The sequence below is a fragment of the Vicia villosa genome, linkage group LG7, assembly GCF_029867415.1.
Source record: "Vicia villosa cultivar HV-30 ecotype Madison, WI linkage group LG7, Vvil1.0, whole genome shotgun sequence".
Taxonomy (NCBI): Eukaryota; Viridiplantae; Streptophyta; class Magnoliopsida; order Fabales; family Fabaceae; genus Vicia; species Vicia villosa.
The window spans coordinates 102,090,838-102,110,264 of record NC_081186.1 but is presented as its reverse complement, the minus strand read 5'-3'; the positions used below and the strand labels follow the sequence as shown (position 1 = coordinate 102,110,264).

At 33.1% G+C, this 19,427-nt stretch overlaps 1 protein-coding gene across 2 annotated transcripts; it reads left to right on the top strand.

The window, feature by feature from the left end:
* Positions 1 to 7,158: 7,158 nt before the first annotated feature.
* LOC131616236 (dihydrolipoyllysine-residue acetyltransferase component 2 of pyruvate dehydrogenase complex, mitochondrial-like) lies at positions 7,159 to 13,742 on the top strand. 2 transcript variants are annotated; one of them, XM_058887511.1, is made up of 19 exons: positions 7,159 to 7,360; positions 7,445 to 7,541; positions 7,753 to 7,829; positions 7,938 to 8,017; positions 8,126 to 8,166; positions 9,250 to 9,305; positions 9,387 to 9,461; positions 9,570 to 9,662; positions 9,835 to 10,080; positions 10,186 to 10,258; positions 11,088 to 11,188; positions 11,677 to 11,762; positions 11,839 to 11,914; positions 12,415 to 12,482; positions 12,570 to 12,636; positions 12,723 to 12,818; positions 12,903 to 13,005; positions 13,106 to 13,201; positions 13,341 to 13,742. In XM_058887511.1, the coding sequence occupies exons 1-19, from the start codon at positions 7,328 to 7,330 to the stop codon at positions 13,409 to 13,411; spliced, it is 1,635 nt and encodes a 544-aa protein (XP_058743494.1). In that variant the 5' UTR covers positions 7,159 to 7,327; the 3' UTR covers positions 13,412 to 13,742. The 2 variants fall into 2 exon arrangements, with proteins under 2 accessions (XP_058743494.1, XP_058743493.1); XM_058887510.1 differs by having other exon boundaries at positions 8,123 to 8,166.
* Positions 13,743 to 19,427: the final 5,685 nt, after the last annotated feature.

Genomic DNA, 19,427 nt, shown 5'->3' with positions numbered 1-19,427 from the left:
GTTATAAACATTTTTTTTATATTATTGATTTCCCTTTTTTAAATGACAAACTTCTTTAGTTCACATTTTTCGTATCGTTCATAAAAAACTACACCATAAATAATGCACCCGGGCGACAGCACGGGTCTCTGACTAGTATGCTCTATTTACAAGTGCAATTAACTTTGATAAAGTTTCAAAATGGATCTCCTCTAGCTTCCACTGGTTTGTTTTTCTCTAATCTCAATCTTTTTCTTAATTTACTTTCTTTCAAGTTTTTTCCCTCTAAAATCAAGATTATTATTACCTTTACTAAAATTTTTCAACGCACTCATTGAATCTCTTAACCACTTGATGCAATTCTAATAATGTCTCTGTTTCCGTAGATGCACACTGCAAAAAGTATCTTTTTCTTTTAAAAATTTGACTTTTTATACGTAGATCCATCTACGGAAGCGTTAAAACATAGTAAACATTCGGAAGCACCTTTTTCTTTTAAAAATTTGATTTTTGAAAAAAGAGTGTTTCGTAGATGTATAACAAAAGTGAAACATCAAATTATAATAAATCAAAGTAGTGCAATTGAGGTTTTCCAATTACTTAGATTTACTATAATTTGATGTTCCATTTTTGTTAAAAAAAAATTGGAGTTCAGGAGTGAAATGTAATTGATTTAAAGATATAAGAGAATGCTCTGTATGTACATGTACAAAACACTCTATTTTCCAACTTTTTCGTAGATGTAGCTACGAAAGATTTCATTTTCCTAATTAATTAAAAAAATCTCAAGTTTAACTATGTTTTAACGCTTCCGTAGATGCATCTACGGAAGATTTCATTTTCTTAATTAATTAGAAAAATCTCAAGTTTAACTATGTTTTAACGCTTTCGTAGACGCATCTACGGAAAAAAACCAAATTTAAAAAAAAATGTTTTTGGAGGTACATCTACGGAAGTAAAGGGACAATTTTTCTAATTCACATGTGCGTGAGAGATAAAGGGGTGTAGTTAAAAATTCTCTCCTTTGTTTCATCCACATTTTGTTTAAATAAAATTACTCTAACTTTTTTTCCTAAAAGTTAAAAAGTCAATTTTTTTTATTCAAATAACTATATTTTTTATAAAAAAACCTAATAACCACCTTTCGAAATTAATTTCCTAACCACCTTTCAAACAAAAAAATCATGACACATACGATGTGCCATTATATGTGGCGTATGCACTGTAAAATACAAAGAATTGTCATCAAACATATCGCATGCATCTCTATCAAGTCATTGAGGATGGCACATGCACTATAGCATTAGGTGCATGCGCCACATATAGTGGTTACTTAGTTGTTTTGCTTTTTTATAAATACATCATCCATCTCCACCATTTACCACACATTTTCTCATTTCACTCTTAAATATGTCTTTAAGAATGGTTTCAATGTTTTCAATTATCAAAAGAAATGTTCAACTTTTTTCTCGTCAACAAAGCCTCTAATGAATATTGAAAAGAAATGTTTTCAATGCTTTGTTTATTTTTCCCAACAACTAGTATCTGAACAATTGGTTCGATCCAGGGATAAGAGTTCTTAGTATGCTCTGTGGTTTCAACTTTGTATGATCTTCTACATCAGAAAAGAAGGGCGGTGTTGTGAAAGAGTTGTTGAGCCGCAGTCACAAGAGCGAAGGCAATTGGATAAATATTATTGTTGTCATCTTGTGCCACTTGCATGAGTAACGTTCATTTATATTTCTCGTACAACCATGTTCCATTAATTTGTATAATAGGTTTGCAGAATGCAAAACATTTGATGCATGATTCATACGCCTGGAAGAATCGATAGAATATTCTATTTCCAATAACACATGTTCTGTTTGGGGGTAAATGTCGGAGAGTCTCCAAAATTGCAACAGTTCCTGGAGCATAATACTTGAGTGCCACCAAATATTTTGAAAGTTCTTTGTATGAATCTTCCCAACTATCGTATACCAGTTCAACGAATTTAGTCCTCACTATCCATGCCTTCCTGTAAGAGGGAGTATAACTGAATCGTGTAACAATATGAGATATTGTTGTATTCACCTTTATTGATGGATCCTTGCTAATAAGAGGCAACATTTATTGACATATTAGTTTAGAGGTAAGTTTCTGATGATCTTGCATCAGATTGGTTGTAATGCAAGTGTGGGTGGATCAATAGAACTTATTTCCCAGGAATCACTTCTCCTCGTGTAAGATGCAGATAGCCGGAATGGGAAAATTGGTTTTTGACGATATAGAATGATGTACCTCCCTGAATTAGTGCGATCTACAGAGAAATCCGCTGAGATTTCCATGTGAAACTTTTTTATAGCTTTCACAATGTCTTCTCTTGTATGAAATATGTCTCCAACTTTTAGCGCTCCCTCATTATGCATATACGGGATGTGAAAGATATTTGAGGATGGTTTGTCTTTTTCTAAGTTCAAGTTTGTAATGTGATCTAGAGGACAACACACATGGCTAATAGGTAATGGCTCATGCTCGTGGTCTACATAGTCATCATTGACCATAAAATCAACAAGTGTTTCATCTTCTTCTTCATTGTCGATAACATCAACCTCAGTGTGGTCATCATCGTCAATTTCTTCAAAAACTTGTGGCAGATCAACAAATTGAGTCTATTGAGGTTTTTGTACTAAAGCACGCAACTCAATCTCGTTGTGCATGGAATGTTTGTGCGTTCAGAACATATTTTGAACATCGTCGTCGTAAACCTTTAGTTGGAAATATCTGACTTGGTTATTGTCAAATACGAATGGACTCTTGTAAATAATTTGGTAAACTGGACAAGACTCTAACTTCGCCTCTAGTCTCTATTCGAAATGTGCAAAATCTGATCTATTGTTTATTCTAAACCGAGTAATATTGCTATTACAAAAATTAAACCAGAACTTCTCACAGTCGAATGTCTCACCGTTTATATGAGTATTGACACTGTAAAATTGTTGTGTATTTATAAAAAATAAAAAACAATTGAGTAGTCACTGTCTGTGGCACATGCACCTAATGCTATGGTGCATGCACCATCCTCTATGGCTTGACAGGGATGCATGCGTCATGCTCAATGGTACCTCATTGTATTATGTAGTGCATGCGCCACATATAGTGGCGCATCCCATGTGTCACAATTTTTTTTATTTGAAAGGTGGTTAGTTTGAGAATTAATTTCAAAAGGTGGTTATTTAGGTCTCTTTTTTTTTTTTTGAAAATGTGGTTATTTGAAAAAAAAACAAAAAAGTCCTTATCCATAAATTTCTTCATCATACAGTAGCCGACTTTGTACTTAAACAAGTTAATGCTAATTTATACGTTTATCTTTAAATTTTTATAATAATAATTAAAATTAACTTATGAAATATATATATATATATATATATATATATATATATATGATAAAAATAAATAACATTACATAATTAATTAAATTTAAATTTTGTCATGCAATTCGAAGAAACATGTGTCGATGCATTCGAAACCTTCATTGGAATAGAACATCTGTGTATACTTGATTTTTCGAGAAGTGGTCATTGAATAATCGGTTATGTCATTCTTCACGACTCTATCTATCTCAGCTCTTCATTTTTATCTAGAGGAACTTCCAAATTGGTGTTCCTTCTCGAGAGCATTGCCATTAGTAATTCTTCATCGTTGTTGTCCATAAATTCATCTTCTATCAAATCCCTGAAGAGTTTATTGATATTATTTAAATTGTGTGAATCTATTAAAGCGAAAGAAGAATGAGGGAAGAGTGAGAGAAAAGTGAGAATTTTAGGGATTAGGGTGTTGATAATTATGCATGAGATGAAACATATACTATTGAAAATTATATTGATTATAATCCATTTGACCTAAACAATAGTAACTTTGAAGTAATAAGGTGAAAAATAGGGTAAAATGTGTTGTTAAATAAAGACTAATATGATAAAATTGTGAGAGAAACAATTTAAAATTAAGAGTAAAATGATGAAACTATGAGAGAGGAATTGAGAATTTTGAGGATTAGGGTGTTGATAATTATGCATGAGATGAAACATATACTATTGAAAATTATATTGATTATAATCCATTTGACCTAAACAATAGTAACTTTGAAGTAATAAGGTGAAAAATAGGGTAAAATGTGTTGTTAAATAAAGACTAATATGATAAAATTGTGAGAGAAACAATTTAAAATTAAGAGTAAAATGATGAAACTATGAGAGAGGAATTGAGAATTTTGAGGATTAGGGTGTTGACAATGATACATGAGATGAAACATAGATTATTAAAAATTATATTGATTATAATCATTTAACCTAAACAATAGTAACTTTGAAGTAATGATGAAAATTAAGATAACATGTGTTGTTAAATAAAAACTAAAGGATGAAATCGTGAGTGAATTTTTTTAAAATTAAGAGTAAAATGATAAAATTGTGAAAAAGAAACGGATTTGGATCATCTTCTTCATTTTTCTCTCCTTCCCTCTCCATCCTCTTTATCTCTCTCTTGATCTTACTCTCACTCATCATTAAAAAACAAAATATAATCAAGAGAGAGAATGAAATTAAGAGAGAGATAGAGAGGATGGGGAGGAAAGGAGAGAAAAATGAAGGAAAGGATCCAAAGTGGAAAGAAACCTATAATATAAGAAAAAGTAATTGTTCTGGAAATCACACTTATCGTCTTTGTTCCATTTATGCCACCTATTCATTTTGAGGGCTATTTGATTCTAAAAATTACTTTTTCCAACCAATGATGTCATTTTGTTCTACTTCAACTACTTGATTAATGAAATGTGCCTTGGCTTTCAAGGATTTGATTTGTTGCTGATTCACTTAGTTGGTTTACAATTATCTATTTTCTCTAATATTGCTTTCTCTTACCTTTCTATTCACTTGATACTACTATTTCTCTCCTCTTCTCCTGATTCTTCTTCTCTATCTTCTTCTATCTTTGTCTTCTTCTTTCTTCTCGCTGGAAATCCCCTTTTATATTTCGATTTCATTTCTATCTACACATAAAGTATCTGCAACCATCTTCATCTTCTCTTTCTTCATCTATCCATCTCTGCTTTTTTGAACAAAGCCCTAACCAGAAATTACTCGAAATTTTGTACTGATCTTCCACTTCCACATGTCTAGACAAGGTGAAACAAACATATATGCTTTTTTTATTTATTATTTTAATCTTTTTTGTTTATGTTGTCATTGACTAAGGTTTTGTTGAATTCTTCTCTTTTCATGGCTTCTTCAAAATCTTTCACAGTTGCTGCTTCGTATGGTGTTGACAGATCAGAACCTGTTGATGTGGTTCTGCCACAGTTGGTTAATTGTTAAGTTAATTCAAATGTTAGGATTTTGTATGGTTTTGTTATTGTTGTAGTCGAACTTCTAAAATTGAGTTGAAAATGGAATCAAGGTGTTACTTCAAATGGTATATAAACATTTAAGTAAATGTGTTTGTTGTTATGTTGAGTTATAAGTTAAACAAGTTGTCGTATTTATGACACTATAATTTTATAAACCAAGATGATATAGAACGATTTGGAGATGTTAGGGCCTTAGAGAATCTTCAAAAGGTAAGATTTATTTATGGGTGTGTTTTTCTTCTCTGTTATGAGGAGTATTATGGGAAAGTATTAATATTACAACTTAAACCATTGTGTTTTGTGTTCAAACAGGTATGTTGCTGACATTGGAATGCTGAGAGATCTCGTGAAAATACAATTGGAAGATTTGACAAGAAGGTTGAATATTGGTATACTGTAAGTTGATAAGCCTCAAACTATTAGTCAATAATCAAATACTTTAGTTTGTTTAATTGCGTATTGTTTTGAATTTCAAGTATATGACAATGATATGCGATATTTTAATCATCTCGGTATGTAAGCAATTTGAAATTTAATTGAAATATCTATAGCAATTTCCATTTTTCATATGTCAAAGAAAAACACCACCAAATTTAAATCAACAAACTTCAAAGCACATTTTACTTCATCATCTCAAATATTTCAATAACAAAATAACCAAATTTAAAATCACTTGCAAATACGCCTCTTTGAACATACATTAGACTCTACAAAAGCTCATATAACTGAGTAATATGTTGCAACCACATATACTTGTAAATCACATCAGAAAAGCTTTGTTAACTAAAGGTAAAGGGAAAAACCTGCATAAAGTGTCCTCAGAATATAAAAATATTAAAAACTATAAACATCACAACATAATCTTAAAAAATTTACTTTTTTTCTACCAAGGAAGAGAACCCTAATAAAAAGTTCGCATTTTGAACAACTTAAACTATTCTTCATCCAAACCCATAAAATTAAAAAGTATGAACTAAACCCTAAACATCAAAAGTAATATTCAAAATGCAAGATTCTAAAACTGAAAAAAGCAAATTACCTTCTATATGTTGGGTGCCTTCGAGAACAACCTATTTAGAGTAAGGAACCAACATCTTAGAGTCTTCTTCCAGATTCTGTTGCTGCACAAAACAATCAGATTCGATTATTGTTGATAACGAATCATCGCTTGCAAATATCAAAACGATTTGTAAATCAATATCACAGATTATCGCTTGTTTTTATTTAATATCAAAAATAAAAAACAGAAGAAGGAAGAAAAAGAGGAAGAAGGAAGAAGAAAGAGAGAGAGAAGTAAGCAGTGAAAAAAAAAAGAGAATGATACAAGTCATAATGCATTGATTTTAGAAATAGTCAAAAAAGCAAATGACATGGCAAAATGTATAGCATGAAGAACAAATATATATTTTTGAAAAAATATTATATTCTTATTTGATAGTTGAATTTGTTACTTTCATACAATTATTTATAACTTATTCCCATTTATAAAAACAATTATAACTTACTAAGTTTATAAAATTGACTATATAAATAAATTTTTACTACCTTTTATCGTTAACTTTTTATCATTTATCATTAAATTTTCTTGACTACCATTTAACTTTTTTTTATCATGATTACAATTATATAGTTAATTTGAAAAACCCAACCCGTTTACAAGTAGATGAACATTAGGTGGGCACATGCTAATTTTTATTTATTTATTCATTTACAATTATTAAAATTTGTTATAATTAAACAATAAAATAACAATAACGTCAAAGAAAAAAAAAATAAAGGTAGTAAAAACTAAAAACGAATTAAAAAAAACAAAAAGCAAAGAAAGAATAAATATTCTGGGTAGGTTTGCTGCCGTGGCTGCTGCCATGCCATTTTCATCTTCTACTTGATCCGATCTCTCACCACCAAACCCTAATTTCCCCCTGTCGTCTCTCTCAGATCTCACCGCCGTTAATCAAATTCAAAATGGCTTCTCATTTACTCAATCACTCCAAAAAGGTTCGTCAATTTTCCTCTTCACAATTTGCTTTTTTTCCCTAATTTTTTTTATTTAAATCGATGTATTTTACGATATGATTGCAGTTAAGAAACGCTTCGAGCTTGTTACACCATGACCGTGCACTTTTGGTTCGTTGGTTTTGCAGCGATGTTCAACCCTTATCTATCAACAGAAATCGTGGTAATTTTTATTTATTTTGTTTAATTTCAACTGTGACTAAATTCTAATTCGATTTCATCTTCTGGGTTCGATTGCTATTGTATTACAACAGCTTAATAATATTATAAAAATTTAATTTTTTTTAGTTGGGATAAAAAAAACCAGATTTGCCTTAAACTGTGTGATGGGAGTCAATTGTTGAGCATTATAATTTTAGTTGGTTATTGTTTAGATATGTTGAAAACCCGAATACAAGATTACGAGTCTTCAGCGAGAAACAGTGTCTCTGAATCAGCCCCAAACTTTCCTGTGAGTAAAGCTCATTTACTAGCTCATTTACATTTATATGATAATATGGATCATGCTATTTCTGGCTTTGATAACGATCTCTGCTGACCTGTATTCTCGCTTTCATAGAAACCTTCATTTGGTGTACAGAAGAGAAATATGTCCACCATGAATAGGGGTTATATGAGGTTGAATGGAGAGGTTTTACAGTAAGTTGTTTTTAAGTTAGTTTTTTATTTTCCCTATATTTGTCTTGCTTTAATATGGGATTGCTTTTAACTTATTCATTTTCATCCTACCTTGCATTTCAAAAGAAGTTCACAGGTTCTGTCAAGGAGAAGCTATTCATCAGCTTCAGGTACAGTTCATTATTTTTTGGCATTGTTGATATTTTTCCCTCTGTCGTTTGACGTATTATGATCATATCTAAATTACCCTGGATAAAATATTCTTGAGTTGTTGTATCTCTTTGGTTTTGTATTCAGTTGTTTTGATTTTGAGGGAACCACCATCCATAGATATAGGAATTGCAATGTGGGTATCTAGCAGCACTATATCTCTGAAACTTCGGTTCTGCAGTTCAGGCAGCATAATGAATTCGGAAACTTAACCAAATAGGAACATGCATTCAATACTATTAGGCTGAAATGAACCACCGCTTCTTTTGACCTGTTGTGCCAGCTTCATTGCTACTGTAGATGATTAATAGGATAGAAAGTCTGCTCAGTAAATGTTGAGCTGACTGAGCAACTGTGTATGAGTTTCTGACTTGTATTCTTGACCATGGTTTGAGCTATGAGGCTTTTTTAATGGGCTGTTATGGAGTATGGACATTATGTTAAGTATACCTACCTTAATACACACCATAACCTGTGGAGAACTATTCTCCTAAAAGCAAGTTGTTAGGTAATAGGTAGAGGTAATATATTTTTTTTAATCTTTAACATGCTTCCTTACATTAGAACTCTGAGCTTGAAGCATGGGTAGTGCACATACCTGTTATACCTTGTGCTACATTTAACTTATTTACAAAGAATATTGTAGAAGATTCAAGCTCTTAAAAACACAGTAATTGGTTTTCTAACAATAGGCCGTCCAACTCTCTTAAACCTTAGGCTTTTTGGTGGAGATACAAGAATGCTCTTACACCTCTTGAAAAACTTTCTTTTAAGTCATGAATGGTTATGAGACCTTTCACTCCATGCTGTATCTTATATTGCCCCTTACAGGGAGAGGTTAGATTAAGTAGTTGGTTGGTTGTTACCAAAAAATATAATTGTTTAGAGAAAGAAATGGTATTTTTCCAATAGTTAAGAGGGCCTTGCATTTTTCCTTAGTCCCTACTTTTTCTTTATTAAATAAATAGTAAAGTTTGGGATATTAGTATCAATGATTGTGTGCTTAATGATTTCGCTACCAAAAAATGGTGAATATTTTTCAGATCTCCCCCCACATCAGGAAATTGGAATGCCTTCTCTCTCGCCTACAATGACAGAGGTTTCTACTTTTGTGAATCCTGTGAGATTGTCGTATAGTGTGGGTAATGATTTACACTAACTGATTCCCAATGATATGCAGGGTAACATTGCAAGATGGTTGAAGAAAGAAGGGGATAAAGTTTCTCCTGGTGAAGTGCTCTGTGAAGTTGAAACTGTATGGTTCTTGTAGCAGAAATAAACATTGCATATAAAATATCACTGTTTAGATTCTTGTGTGAAATGATGTATGAATTGTATTTCAAATTTCAATTTTCAAATGAAGGATAAAGCTACTGTTGAAATGGAGTGCATGGAGGATGGTTTTCTGGCCAAAATAGTTCGTCAGGAGGGGGAAAAAGAAATTCAAGTTGGCGAGGTATTGATATTGTCTAGCTCTTCCCACTTTTTTTTCCCTCTTATTTTAAAAAGGGCATTTTATGTGGTTGCTCCACAATTTGAATTTACCTGAATTATTTTTTTCTTCGCACTCTAAACTCTATTCTCTTATGAAAAGTCTATCTTTGTAACGGGAAGAATTTCTTTCATAGGTAATTGCCATCACTGTTGAAGAAGAGGGGGACATTGCAAAGTTTAAAGATTACAAACCTTCAGCATCTGAATCTAGTGAGCCCCCGGCCAAAGAAACACCTGCCCCACCTCCACCAAAGAAAGAAGTGGCAGAGGAGCCTGCCCGAGAACCTGAGCCAAAGGTTTCCAAGCCTAGTGCTCCGCCTTCATCCGGAGATCGAATATTTGCTAGTCCCCTTGCTAGAAAGTTGGCCGAAGAGAAAAATGTCAGTTACTAATACTTAAATACTAAGGGTTAAAATCTTTCTGTTAAAGAAATCAATTAAGCCATTTTTATTTCATTAGATAACCTGTTTACCACATGTATGTAGGTGACTCTCTCCAGCATTAAAGGAACAGGGCCTGATGGGCTCATTGTCAAGGGTGACATTGACGATTACTTGGGTATGATTCTAATTTTCTATATGTATGTCTGTATTATACACACAGTATAGTAGAAACACATGCTTCCCAATTCATTCCTCTATCTCTCTTGCTAGTTCTAGGATATATTTTCTGATAAGAACTGGGATCCGGAGAACAATTGAATCGGATTTTTTTTTACCCCCAAAATTTCTACCGGGTAGGTAGTAGAACTCTTTCACGACAATGATTACACTCAATGTCTCTTCTTTTTCCTCTCGTCTTTTGATTTCCTCGTCTACTTACCATCTCAACTAACATTTGATTAGCTGTTCTGTTACACTGTGTAACTGTCATTCACCTGAAGAATTTCCTCTATGTCAACCGGCACTTCAGGTTATATCTGTAGTTCACGTTCATCTGATAGCATTTGGGGCAGGTTGGCCCTCTTTGGTGTAGGGCTTTTATCAACAAAAAGACATGAAAAACTGGATGTGTTCTTGGAATTGTAACCTGTATCTAGCCTGGTCAACTATATCTGGTTCCTCCCAAGGCCCAAAAAAATGGAGACTTATTTTCTCATGGGTGTTTTGTATTTAGCAACCTCATTTTATAAGCCTGCAGCATGAGATAAACCCAGTCACCCACTTGGAACTTCATTTTTCTCACAAGGCCAAATATTAACTCCTTTCTAAAGCAAATGATCAGAGCTGTAGTTAATAATGCGCTGTAATAAAATACTGTGCATTTGCTTAGTTGATTCATTTAAGTGACTATTTCAGCCTTGTGCCTGTAATCACTTTCATCTTTAGTTGATTCATTAACTGTATTGATTAAATTATAACCCTTTTTACTATCTAATCTAATGCAGCTTCTAGTGGTGTTAAAGAAGTTTCAGCACCCTCAAAGACCAAGGCTGCAACGGATGTGGCATTGGATTATACCGACATTCCTGTCTCTCAGATAAGAAAGGTAGTTTATCAAACTAGTCTTTTAAATTTTATGTTTATGAAATTTATCTTCAATGATACTTCGCCTCCCACATGAACCAAAGACCATTTGTTAGGACCATGCCACATATGTTATCAATTTATGAATATGAATTGTGCATGCTTCTTGATAGTCTTGCTCAATATTCCTGAAACTTTTTTCTCACTGTATGGTTTTTATGTAATTTCCCGATCCTAGTATATCTTGTATTGTGCATGCATGGGTGATTCTTTCTCCTTGAAACTAACTCTATATGTTTAGGACCATGACACATATGTCCTCAATTTGTGAACAAAAGTTGTGTATGCTTCTTGATAGTGTTGCTCAATATTGCCGGAACATTTTTTTTCTTCTTTCAGTGTTTTTTTTGTTTTGTTTTGTTTTAAGTAATATCCCAATCATAATATATCTGGTGGTATATTGTGCATGCATAGGGGATGCTTTTTTCTAACTAACTATATATTTGACAGATCACGGCTTCACGTTTGTTGCTATCAAAACAAACTATTCCTCATTACTATTTAACAGTAGATACTTGTGTTGACAAACTCATGAGGTGAGCTTCTCCAATATTGTCAATATATTTTACCGATGATACAAATAGTTTCTGATAATTAAAACTCTATCTGCAGTTTGCGTTCCCAACTCAATTCATTGCAGGAAGCCACTGGCGGTTCCCGCATATCAGTAAATGACCTTGTAATCAAGGTATCAATTTTTCTCTGACCAAAATATGTGTGTTTTTAAGTTGCAGGTGGCCTTCATTTTATCCTGTGTTTTGGTTGGTAATTAGGTGTTTAATTTAGTAGAGAAGGGCATTATATCTGAGACCTCTGCTTTCTCTCTATTTAGTCTCTAAATTGTAAATCTTCTTTCCTTTTTTTTTTAAAGTTCAAACAGCTACTGAAATTATAGAACGTCATGAATCTTCTTTCCTTTTTGTTTGTGTGCAGTTATGCACATTGTCAGTAGAAAAGCTAGGTTGTTAACTTGCTAGTGGTTATCAATCGGTTGTAGCCTAATACTGTTACATCATTGCTCCTCAACTTTTAGCAAGGGCTTTTACAATTATCTGAGTTGCAATTTGTTTAAAGTTTTTTCTTAAGTTACAAAAAAGAAATTTCTTTAACTTAAACAATATGCCTTGTCCAGGAGAGAGTATTGTGTACAATATAAACTAAGTTTGATGCTTGTCTTTTGCATTTCAGGCTGCTGCTTTGGCTCTCCGTAAAGTTCCTCAGTGTAACAGTTCATGGACAAATGACTATATTCGCCAGTAAGTTAACAATTTTTAAATGCAAGGATTGCCAGAAAATTTGGGAATGACCTTAAATGTAACATTTGCTATTATATTTTTCTGCAGGTTTCATAATGTGAATATTAATGTTGCCGTGCAGACTGAACATGGACTCTTTGTTCCGGTTGTTAGGGTGAGTGAGGACCTCTTTCTAACAGTTCAAAGACATACAAAGCCTTTACCAGTTCCAACTCAACCTTTTATTCGTAATATTTGCAGGATGCGGACAAGAAAGGCCTCTCTAAAATAGGCGAAGAGGTCAAACAATTGGCTAAGAAAGCTAAAGAAAACAGCTTGAAACCCCAAGATTATGAGGTTATTGAAACTATGCTCATACCTATTCATCTGCTAACGACGGCGTCTTGTACTAATTTATGAATTATTGGGTACACATTGCAGGGAGGTACATTTACAGTGTCTAACTTGGGAGGACCATTTGGAGTCAAACAGTTCTGTGCCATTGTCAATCCTCCTCAATCTGGCATTCTCGCTGTTGGATCTGGTGAGAGAAATTTATTAGTTTTTCCCACTTTTTTATTTATTAGCTGCTTTCGCTTGTTTGTCATGATGACCATCTTTCTGTTTTGCTTCTACATGAGCAGCCGAGAGAAGGGTCGTTCCAGGTTCAGGTGCTGAAGAATTCAAATTTGCTTCCTTCATGGCCGTAACCCTCAGCTGCGATCATCGTGTAATAGATGGTAATCATTCTTAATCTGACGCCGTTGCTTTAATTTAAGAGACTAAAATGTCTGATATCTACATTTTTAACAATCCAAACCGGTAATTCACTCGATGAAACATGCTAACAATATGCTTTATTATTATGATTATGTTCAGGGGCAATTGGTGCTGAATGGCTAAAAGCATTCAAAGGCTATATTGAGAATCCAGAAACCATGTTGTTGTAAAGTAAATAGAAGACTCCCGTGAAGTACTGTCAATTCCTTTTTTCGAGTGATATTTTAGGCGGGTGGATGAGATTCTGATCACCTGGTATTTCCCATTTGGGTTTGGTTGATTGTATATCCCTGACCAATTTTTGATTTAAGTATTTATTCTCTTAAAAATAAATTTTTGTAATAAGCGAGGGTAGATGAGCTATTGTATTTCGAGCCCTGAAATTGTGTCGATAGAAGAGAATGCTACCCTGATATACAAGCAAATGAGGATCTAACATTTTCTTTGTTAGATGATGGTGTGAATAATTCAAACACACTAATTTATTTTTTTGGCATCTCACCTTCCTTGTGTTAATCGAGCTAGTCTTTATCTCATAGGGCAAATGAAGTATTCAAATTTTTTTCGAATTATAATTCATTGTAGGTTGAGTAATCTGTTTCTAGTGTTAGACAATTCAAGTTAGTTTTTAAAAATTGGACATAATTGGCTTGTTCAATAGGCTGAACTGAAAATTATCTGTGTTGACAGTTGGTTTGTTCTTGGTTGTACTACAGGCTTGTTGAACCTAATTGATTTGTGTTTTTTTTTTCTTTCATTCTATAAATGATGATAATTACTAAACATTTAATTTTCCCACCTTCATTGTGTCTAATAGATTGAATTCCCTAATTAGATAGTATTAGTTGGGTTTTCTAGTAGATAAAGTATTTTTCATTGGAGATACTTAAAATAGCAAAGAACTAATCCTTGAAAGTGAAATCATTAGCTCAATTTATGAGAAGAGTAATATGATTTTTTTAACAAAGTAATACAATAGTTGAGCAATTAGTGTTTTAATTATTCATCAATTTAATGTACGACTCATTCATTCAAACTCATAGTTATAGTTTGTCAGTCCATATAGACTATAAGATATATAATAGTTTTATATTCTCATCATTACACACTAAATATGTAGCAAATTCTCTTTGAAACACGTCAAAGCAAATGTTAAGAGAAGTCTGAATTTTAGAATTTGAATCAATAAATTATCGAGATTAATGTCGAGCGTGCCTCAATACACATTTTCAATCTCTGAATCACATACACACATTTAATTCTTTTTGGATTTCAATGTTCGAAATTGTTATGGAAATTGAAATCCTGTTTAAGTATTTGCGCCCATACCTTTTCCTCTCCCTTCCCCTTTTCATTTTTTACATTGCATATTATAGAGTATGTGCATTGAGGTCATACTTCATGATTTTTTACATTGCATATTATAGAGTATGTGCATTGAGGTCATACTTCATGGTTTTGATCGGCACATGCATATTTGTGGAAAAATATCGATGTTATTTATATTAAATACTTCATTGGCTTGGAGTGATTTCATGAGCACAATTGGAGATAACTAATTACTTGTTTGGTTTGCCTTTAGACTAAGTTAGCTAAAACTAGTTTATGGAAGACAAGACATATGACACTAAACAATTGTCTATTTACGATAATTTCTTTGCACCCTTACTAATATTAATTACATGATACTTGTGTTACACTTTAACTAAAATTTAATCCGAACCATCTTTAGACATGGATCCACCAGCATTTTCCACGTCTCTTCAGGTGGGAATATGTTGAGGACTACTATGAAAAAGTGCCACGTGCTTGCTCGATCATCCCACTTAGGGGGAATCTAACGACTGAGTTGTTTCAAATTTCTCTTGACCACATCGTGCCAAATGATATTTGTTTCACGTTGTATGAGGAACACCATGAGATATAATCTTTTGAGCTGATAACCTTGTACTCTGGATGGATGACTTATGGGTCTCAACTCATCTACCTAGGAAAGTTCTGCATCATTTCAGGTATTTGCAGGGTATTACCCAGAGACTCCCATAGTTGTTGCTCCTACGATTGTACTCTAGAGAGATGTTGATGGTATATTTGCGGAGTACTAAGAGCATCATGTTCAAGAGGATGTATGTCGTGTGCCAACTCTTTGTCCATGGAGTATTGTATACAGTTACATCCAACTGTTTTATAAAGTGTCATGTTCTTACATGACATTAAATGTAGAAGAAGATCCCCAAAGCCAGCTTATTAGGAGTTACTAGAAAAGGAGCAGACAAGGGAGGACCATGCCGTGGATGTGTTGTTGACACGTCACCATATTGTGGCTATTGGGAGGGAGGCCATAATTAGGGGTGATTTTCATAAAGGTACTCTTGAGGAGGTTACTCTACCGAGCATCTTACTAGAGGCACAATATGCATTGCAGTAGAGGCAGATGAGGAACAAGAAGTGTTAGATATATGTAGTAATTGTCTTTTACTTTGTATTTTGATGTTAACATTTTGAAATTTTATACTATTTATATTTTATAAATACTGATATTTGGTTTACAAGCATTTTGTTTGAATATTTGATCTTATTATTGATCTCCTGTTCAAGTGCTAAAATTATTTCCTTTTGGAGAGCAATATTCTTAAACGCATTTATGAAATCATCATACATATCCTTAAAAGATAATTCACTATACGAAAATTTATTCTCTAAGTCACAATTATATACCTTTGACGAATCACCTTTCTTACGTGCCATCAAATATAGGTTGACACATTCATCATCTGAAATTAAGCATGAATCCGAGAAGGAGTTCTCATCCTTTTCTTCTCATGTGATGTAGGCTCGAAGACCTTTGGAACTTTTTCCCTTCGTCTAGTAGAATTCCTTATCTTTCTTTTTTATGAGGTTTGGTGAGACTAGGACATGTTGTTTTGCAATGACCCGATTTACCACACTCGTAACACGTAATATCATCATCCTTTTCTTGGGTTCTTTCTTAGGCGAGTGAGTGTTTCTAAAGTTTATTAAACCCTAGTTAGTGTGTTTGAGCTTGTTATTTCTCAAATATCTATTGTAGTGCTTGACGAATAAATCCATCTCCTCTTTCTTAGGAGCTTCTTTGTCAGAATTGTCACCTTCTTCCTTTGATTTACTAGCTTTAGATGATGAAGCTTTCAAAGAAATATCATGTTTCTCTTATTTTCCTTTCTCTTTAACTTTCGACCTTACTTCGCTAACGGGATGGGTCATTTCAGCTCATTTTCATGCTTGACTAACTTTTCAAATAGCTTGTAATGTCCAAAGTACTAAGATCATTTGTTTCCTTGATAGCGGTAACCTTCGATTGCCACTCCCTGCACATAGACCTTAATATTTTATTAGCTCAATCTTTGTTGGAATAGGTTTTATCCAAGTTGATTAATTTGTTGATTAAGCAGAGGAATCTAGTTTGCATGGATTCCACGAATTATCCAAGTTTCATACAAAACAATTCAAACTCCTTTGTAAACATATTGATTTTAGAATCCTTGACATATTCCGTACCCTCATAAAGAGTTTGGGGAGTGTCCCAAATATCGTGTCTCACATACCTTTAACACTCGTATGATGTGAAATCGAGTAGAATACTTTAGCGCTTAAAGCGGATATAAGTATATTTCTCGCTTTTAAATCATATGAAGCCTTTTTGATTTCATCATTCGTCCAATCCTTAGGGTGTTTTACAACACCATTAATATTCATGGGGATGAAAGGTCCTCTGGTAACGACACACCATCGGTTTTTGTCAACTAATAATAAGTGCATGTTTATAATTGATTTCCAGCAAGTATAACTTTCATCTTTGTGCTCTATTGTACGCTCCCTTTGGATCGTTATCCACTGCTATGATTCACAAAACTTTTGGAGTCAATTAAACTTAACCAAAAGAACAATTGTTGGTGCCAATTATTGGGTGTGAATATGGCAATAGAAAATAGTCTAGAAGGGGGGGGGGGGGGTTGAATAGAATAAAAAAAAAGTCAACTGATTCATCAAATAAGAATAATCAGAGGTTTTTGAGCGTTTATGCTCAGAAGATTGTAGAGCGAAAATGTAAACTTATACTCAATAGACAATTATTAGATAGCAACCCAAATCACTTTACAAATATCATAATGATTATATGAGGAAACACAATGTATGCAATTGAATAAATTATGAGATGTGGTTACGTAATTTATCAATAAGTCGAATTCTAAAAGCACAATGTTTTGCAAATTTTAATCACCACTAAAGCTCTTAATGTTTTTCCAATTCCAACAAAAACTAAAATTTTCAAATTAAATCTCTATTACCAAAATGTAAACCTAAGCACGTATGTTCTACGAAAGGCAGAGAGAGAGAGAGAGAGAGAGAGAGAGAGAGAGAGAGAGAGAGAGAGAGAGAGAGAGAGAGAGAGAGAGAGAGAGAGATGGCACAGTGATTTAAAGTTCTTTGAATCTTTCGTCCTCGCGTGAGTCAACCTGCATTGTTGAAAGCACCTGCATAAATCCATTAGATTTTGACTAATATACAAAGTATTCATAAAATCACTTATTCATAATAATGTTGAAGATAATAAAACTCTGATTCTGAATCTTGACTTGTATAGATGGCCAACTGCCAAACCCTTCTGCACAATCTTCACTCAATTAACGCTTCTAATTTTCCAATAACACTAATGTTGCTCTAAGCCTTCATATTTGGCAATCAACCCCTTGATCCTACTAATTTCTTGAGTAGTGAAATTGTACAAAGATATAAAAAGAACTCCGCCTTATCCGTAGCCTTTAACACTAACACTACTAAGGCAATTCTGGAGAGAAGACCTTCTTTTCACTGAAATTTTCCAGCACCAGTGACAACAACCCCAATCTTGCTAGAACATGAAAATCTTTGAACAAATCTCCAAGAACGATTAGTTTCAAGATATCGTCTCCCCCAATAAATTAACATCCACTCATGATTAAGATGTGAAAAAGAAATGAGGTTGAATATGAAAGATTTCTGATCCAAGAGTTTCCAAGAGGTGGTTGATTTTAACAGAAAATTCACAAAACAGTTATGAAAACTTTCACGAATGATAATGAATTCTTTACTTAAAACGGCTAACTAAATGCTTATAATGTGCTTGAGATGAAGCACACAAAAGACTGAAAAAAGTTGGTTAGATTCGAATCAAGGTCAAAACATGTAATATGTCACATGAACAAGAGAGTGGAATAAAAGAAAATATGAAAATTTGACCCATTTGTAGTTGATTCGAATCAAGTGCAGTATGTGATTGGAATCTTAGGCCACATGATTCGAATAATGTGCAATATGTGATTCGAATTAATTGCTCCTAGGATCAAATGAAAAACCAGAAAAGTTGCATGATTCTAATCAAATGTTTTTGGAAAGATTTTTTTCACTTATGTTTGATTTGATTCGAATCAAATTACATGTGTAAATGATTGATTCAAATCAAATACCTCAAAACCAGGTTTTCATTATTTTAACACTTTACTTTGCACGTGATCTAAAAAGAACGCGCAAAGCTTTTATTCCAAAAACTCATAGACTTGAGTAATAGGATTTTGATCAAGTTCGAGCATAACCAAAAATTTTATGCATGCTAAAAGATATGAATCATGTGTGAGAAATCTATGAGGGAGACTCAACAATGATAAAATACAAAAACGATAAGACAAGCAATCAAAACATAACCGTATTGAGATTTCTCCCCCTTCATAAGATGAAGATGTGCAACAACAACCCCCTAAGAATATGCAGCTACAATCAAGAATTATAAAACATATGTGCATATTATGACATAGTGGGAGGTGATTTAGGAAAGTTTTCAAAAAGCAAATTATAATATGAAGTTGCACATTAAAGAACAAATGTGTCATATATCATATCCCCAAATCCCTAATATGACACCTTCTACGCAACTATTAAATAATATGCTACAAAGAAGGTCAAACTAACTCTTAATGATAATTGAACCAAGTGTTCACCATCATTTTATGAGCATATCGACTCACTTCATCTTGATACTTCATTTACATAGTCTAAAAAACCGGCTAGAAATGAGGCACAAATTAGCAAAGCATAAAGTTTGCCACCTTTACCGAAAATAAAATACATGATGAGATGTATATTTTAATGCACAAACACATTGACAATATT

Coding starts and splice junctions, on each gene's coding strand:
- LOC131616236 (XM_058887510.1), top strand. CDS start 7,328: ATGGCTTCTCATTTACTCAATCACTCCAAAAAG. Junction 7,542..7,752: donor ATCTATCAACAGAAATCGTG/GTAATTTTTATT, acceptor GTTATTGTTTAG/ATATGTTGAAAACCCGAATA. Junction 11,763..11,838: donor TGTGTTGACAAACTCATGAG/GTGAGCTTCTCC, acceptor CTCTATCTGCAG/TTTGCGTTCCCAACTCAATT.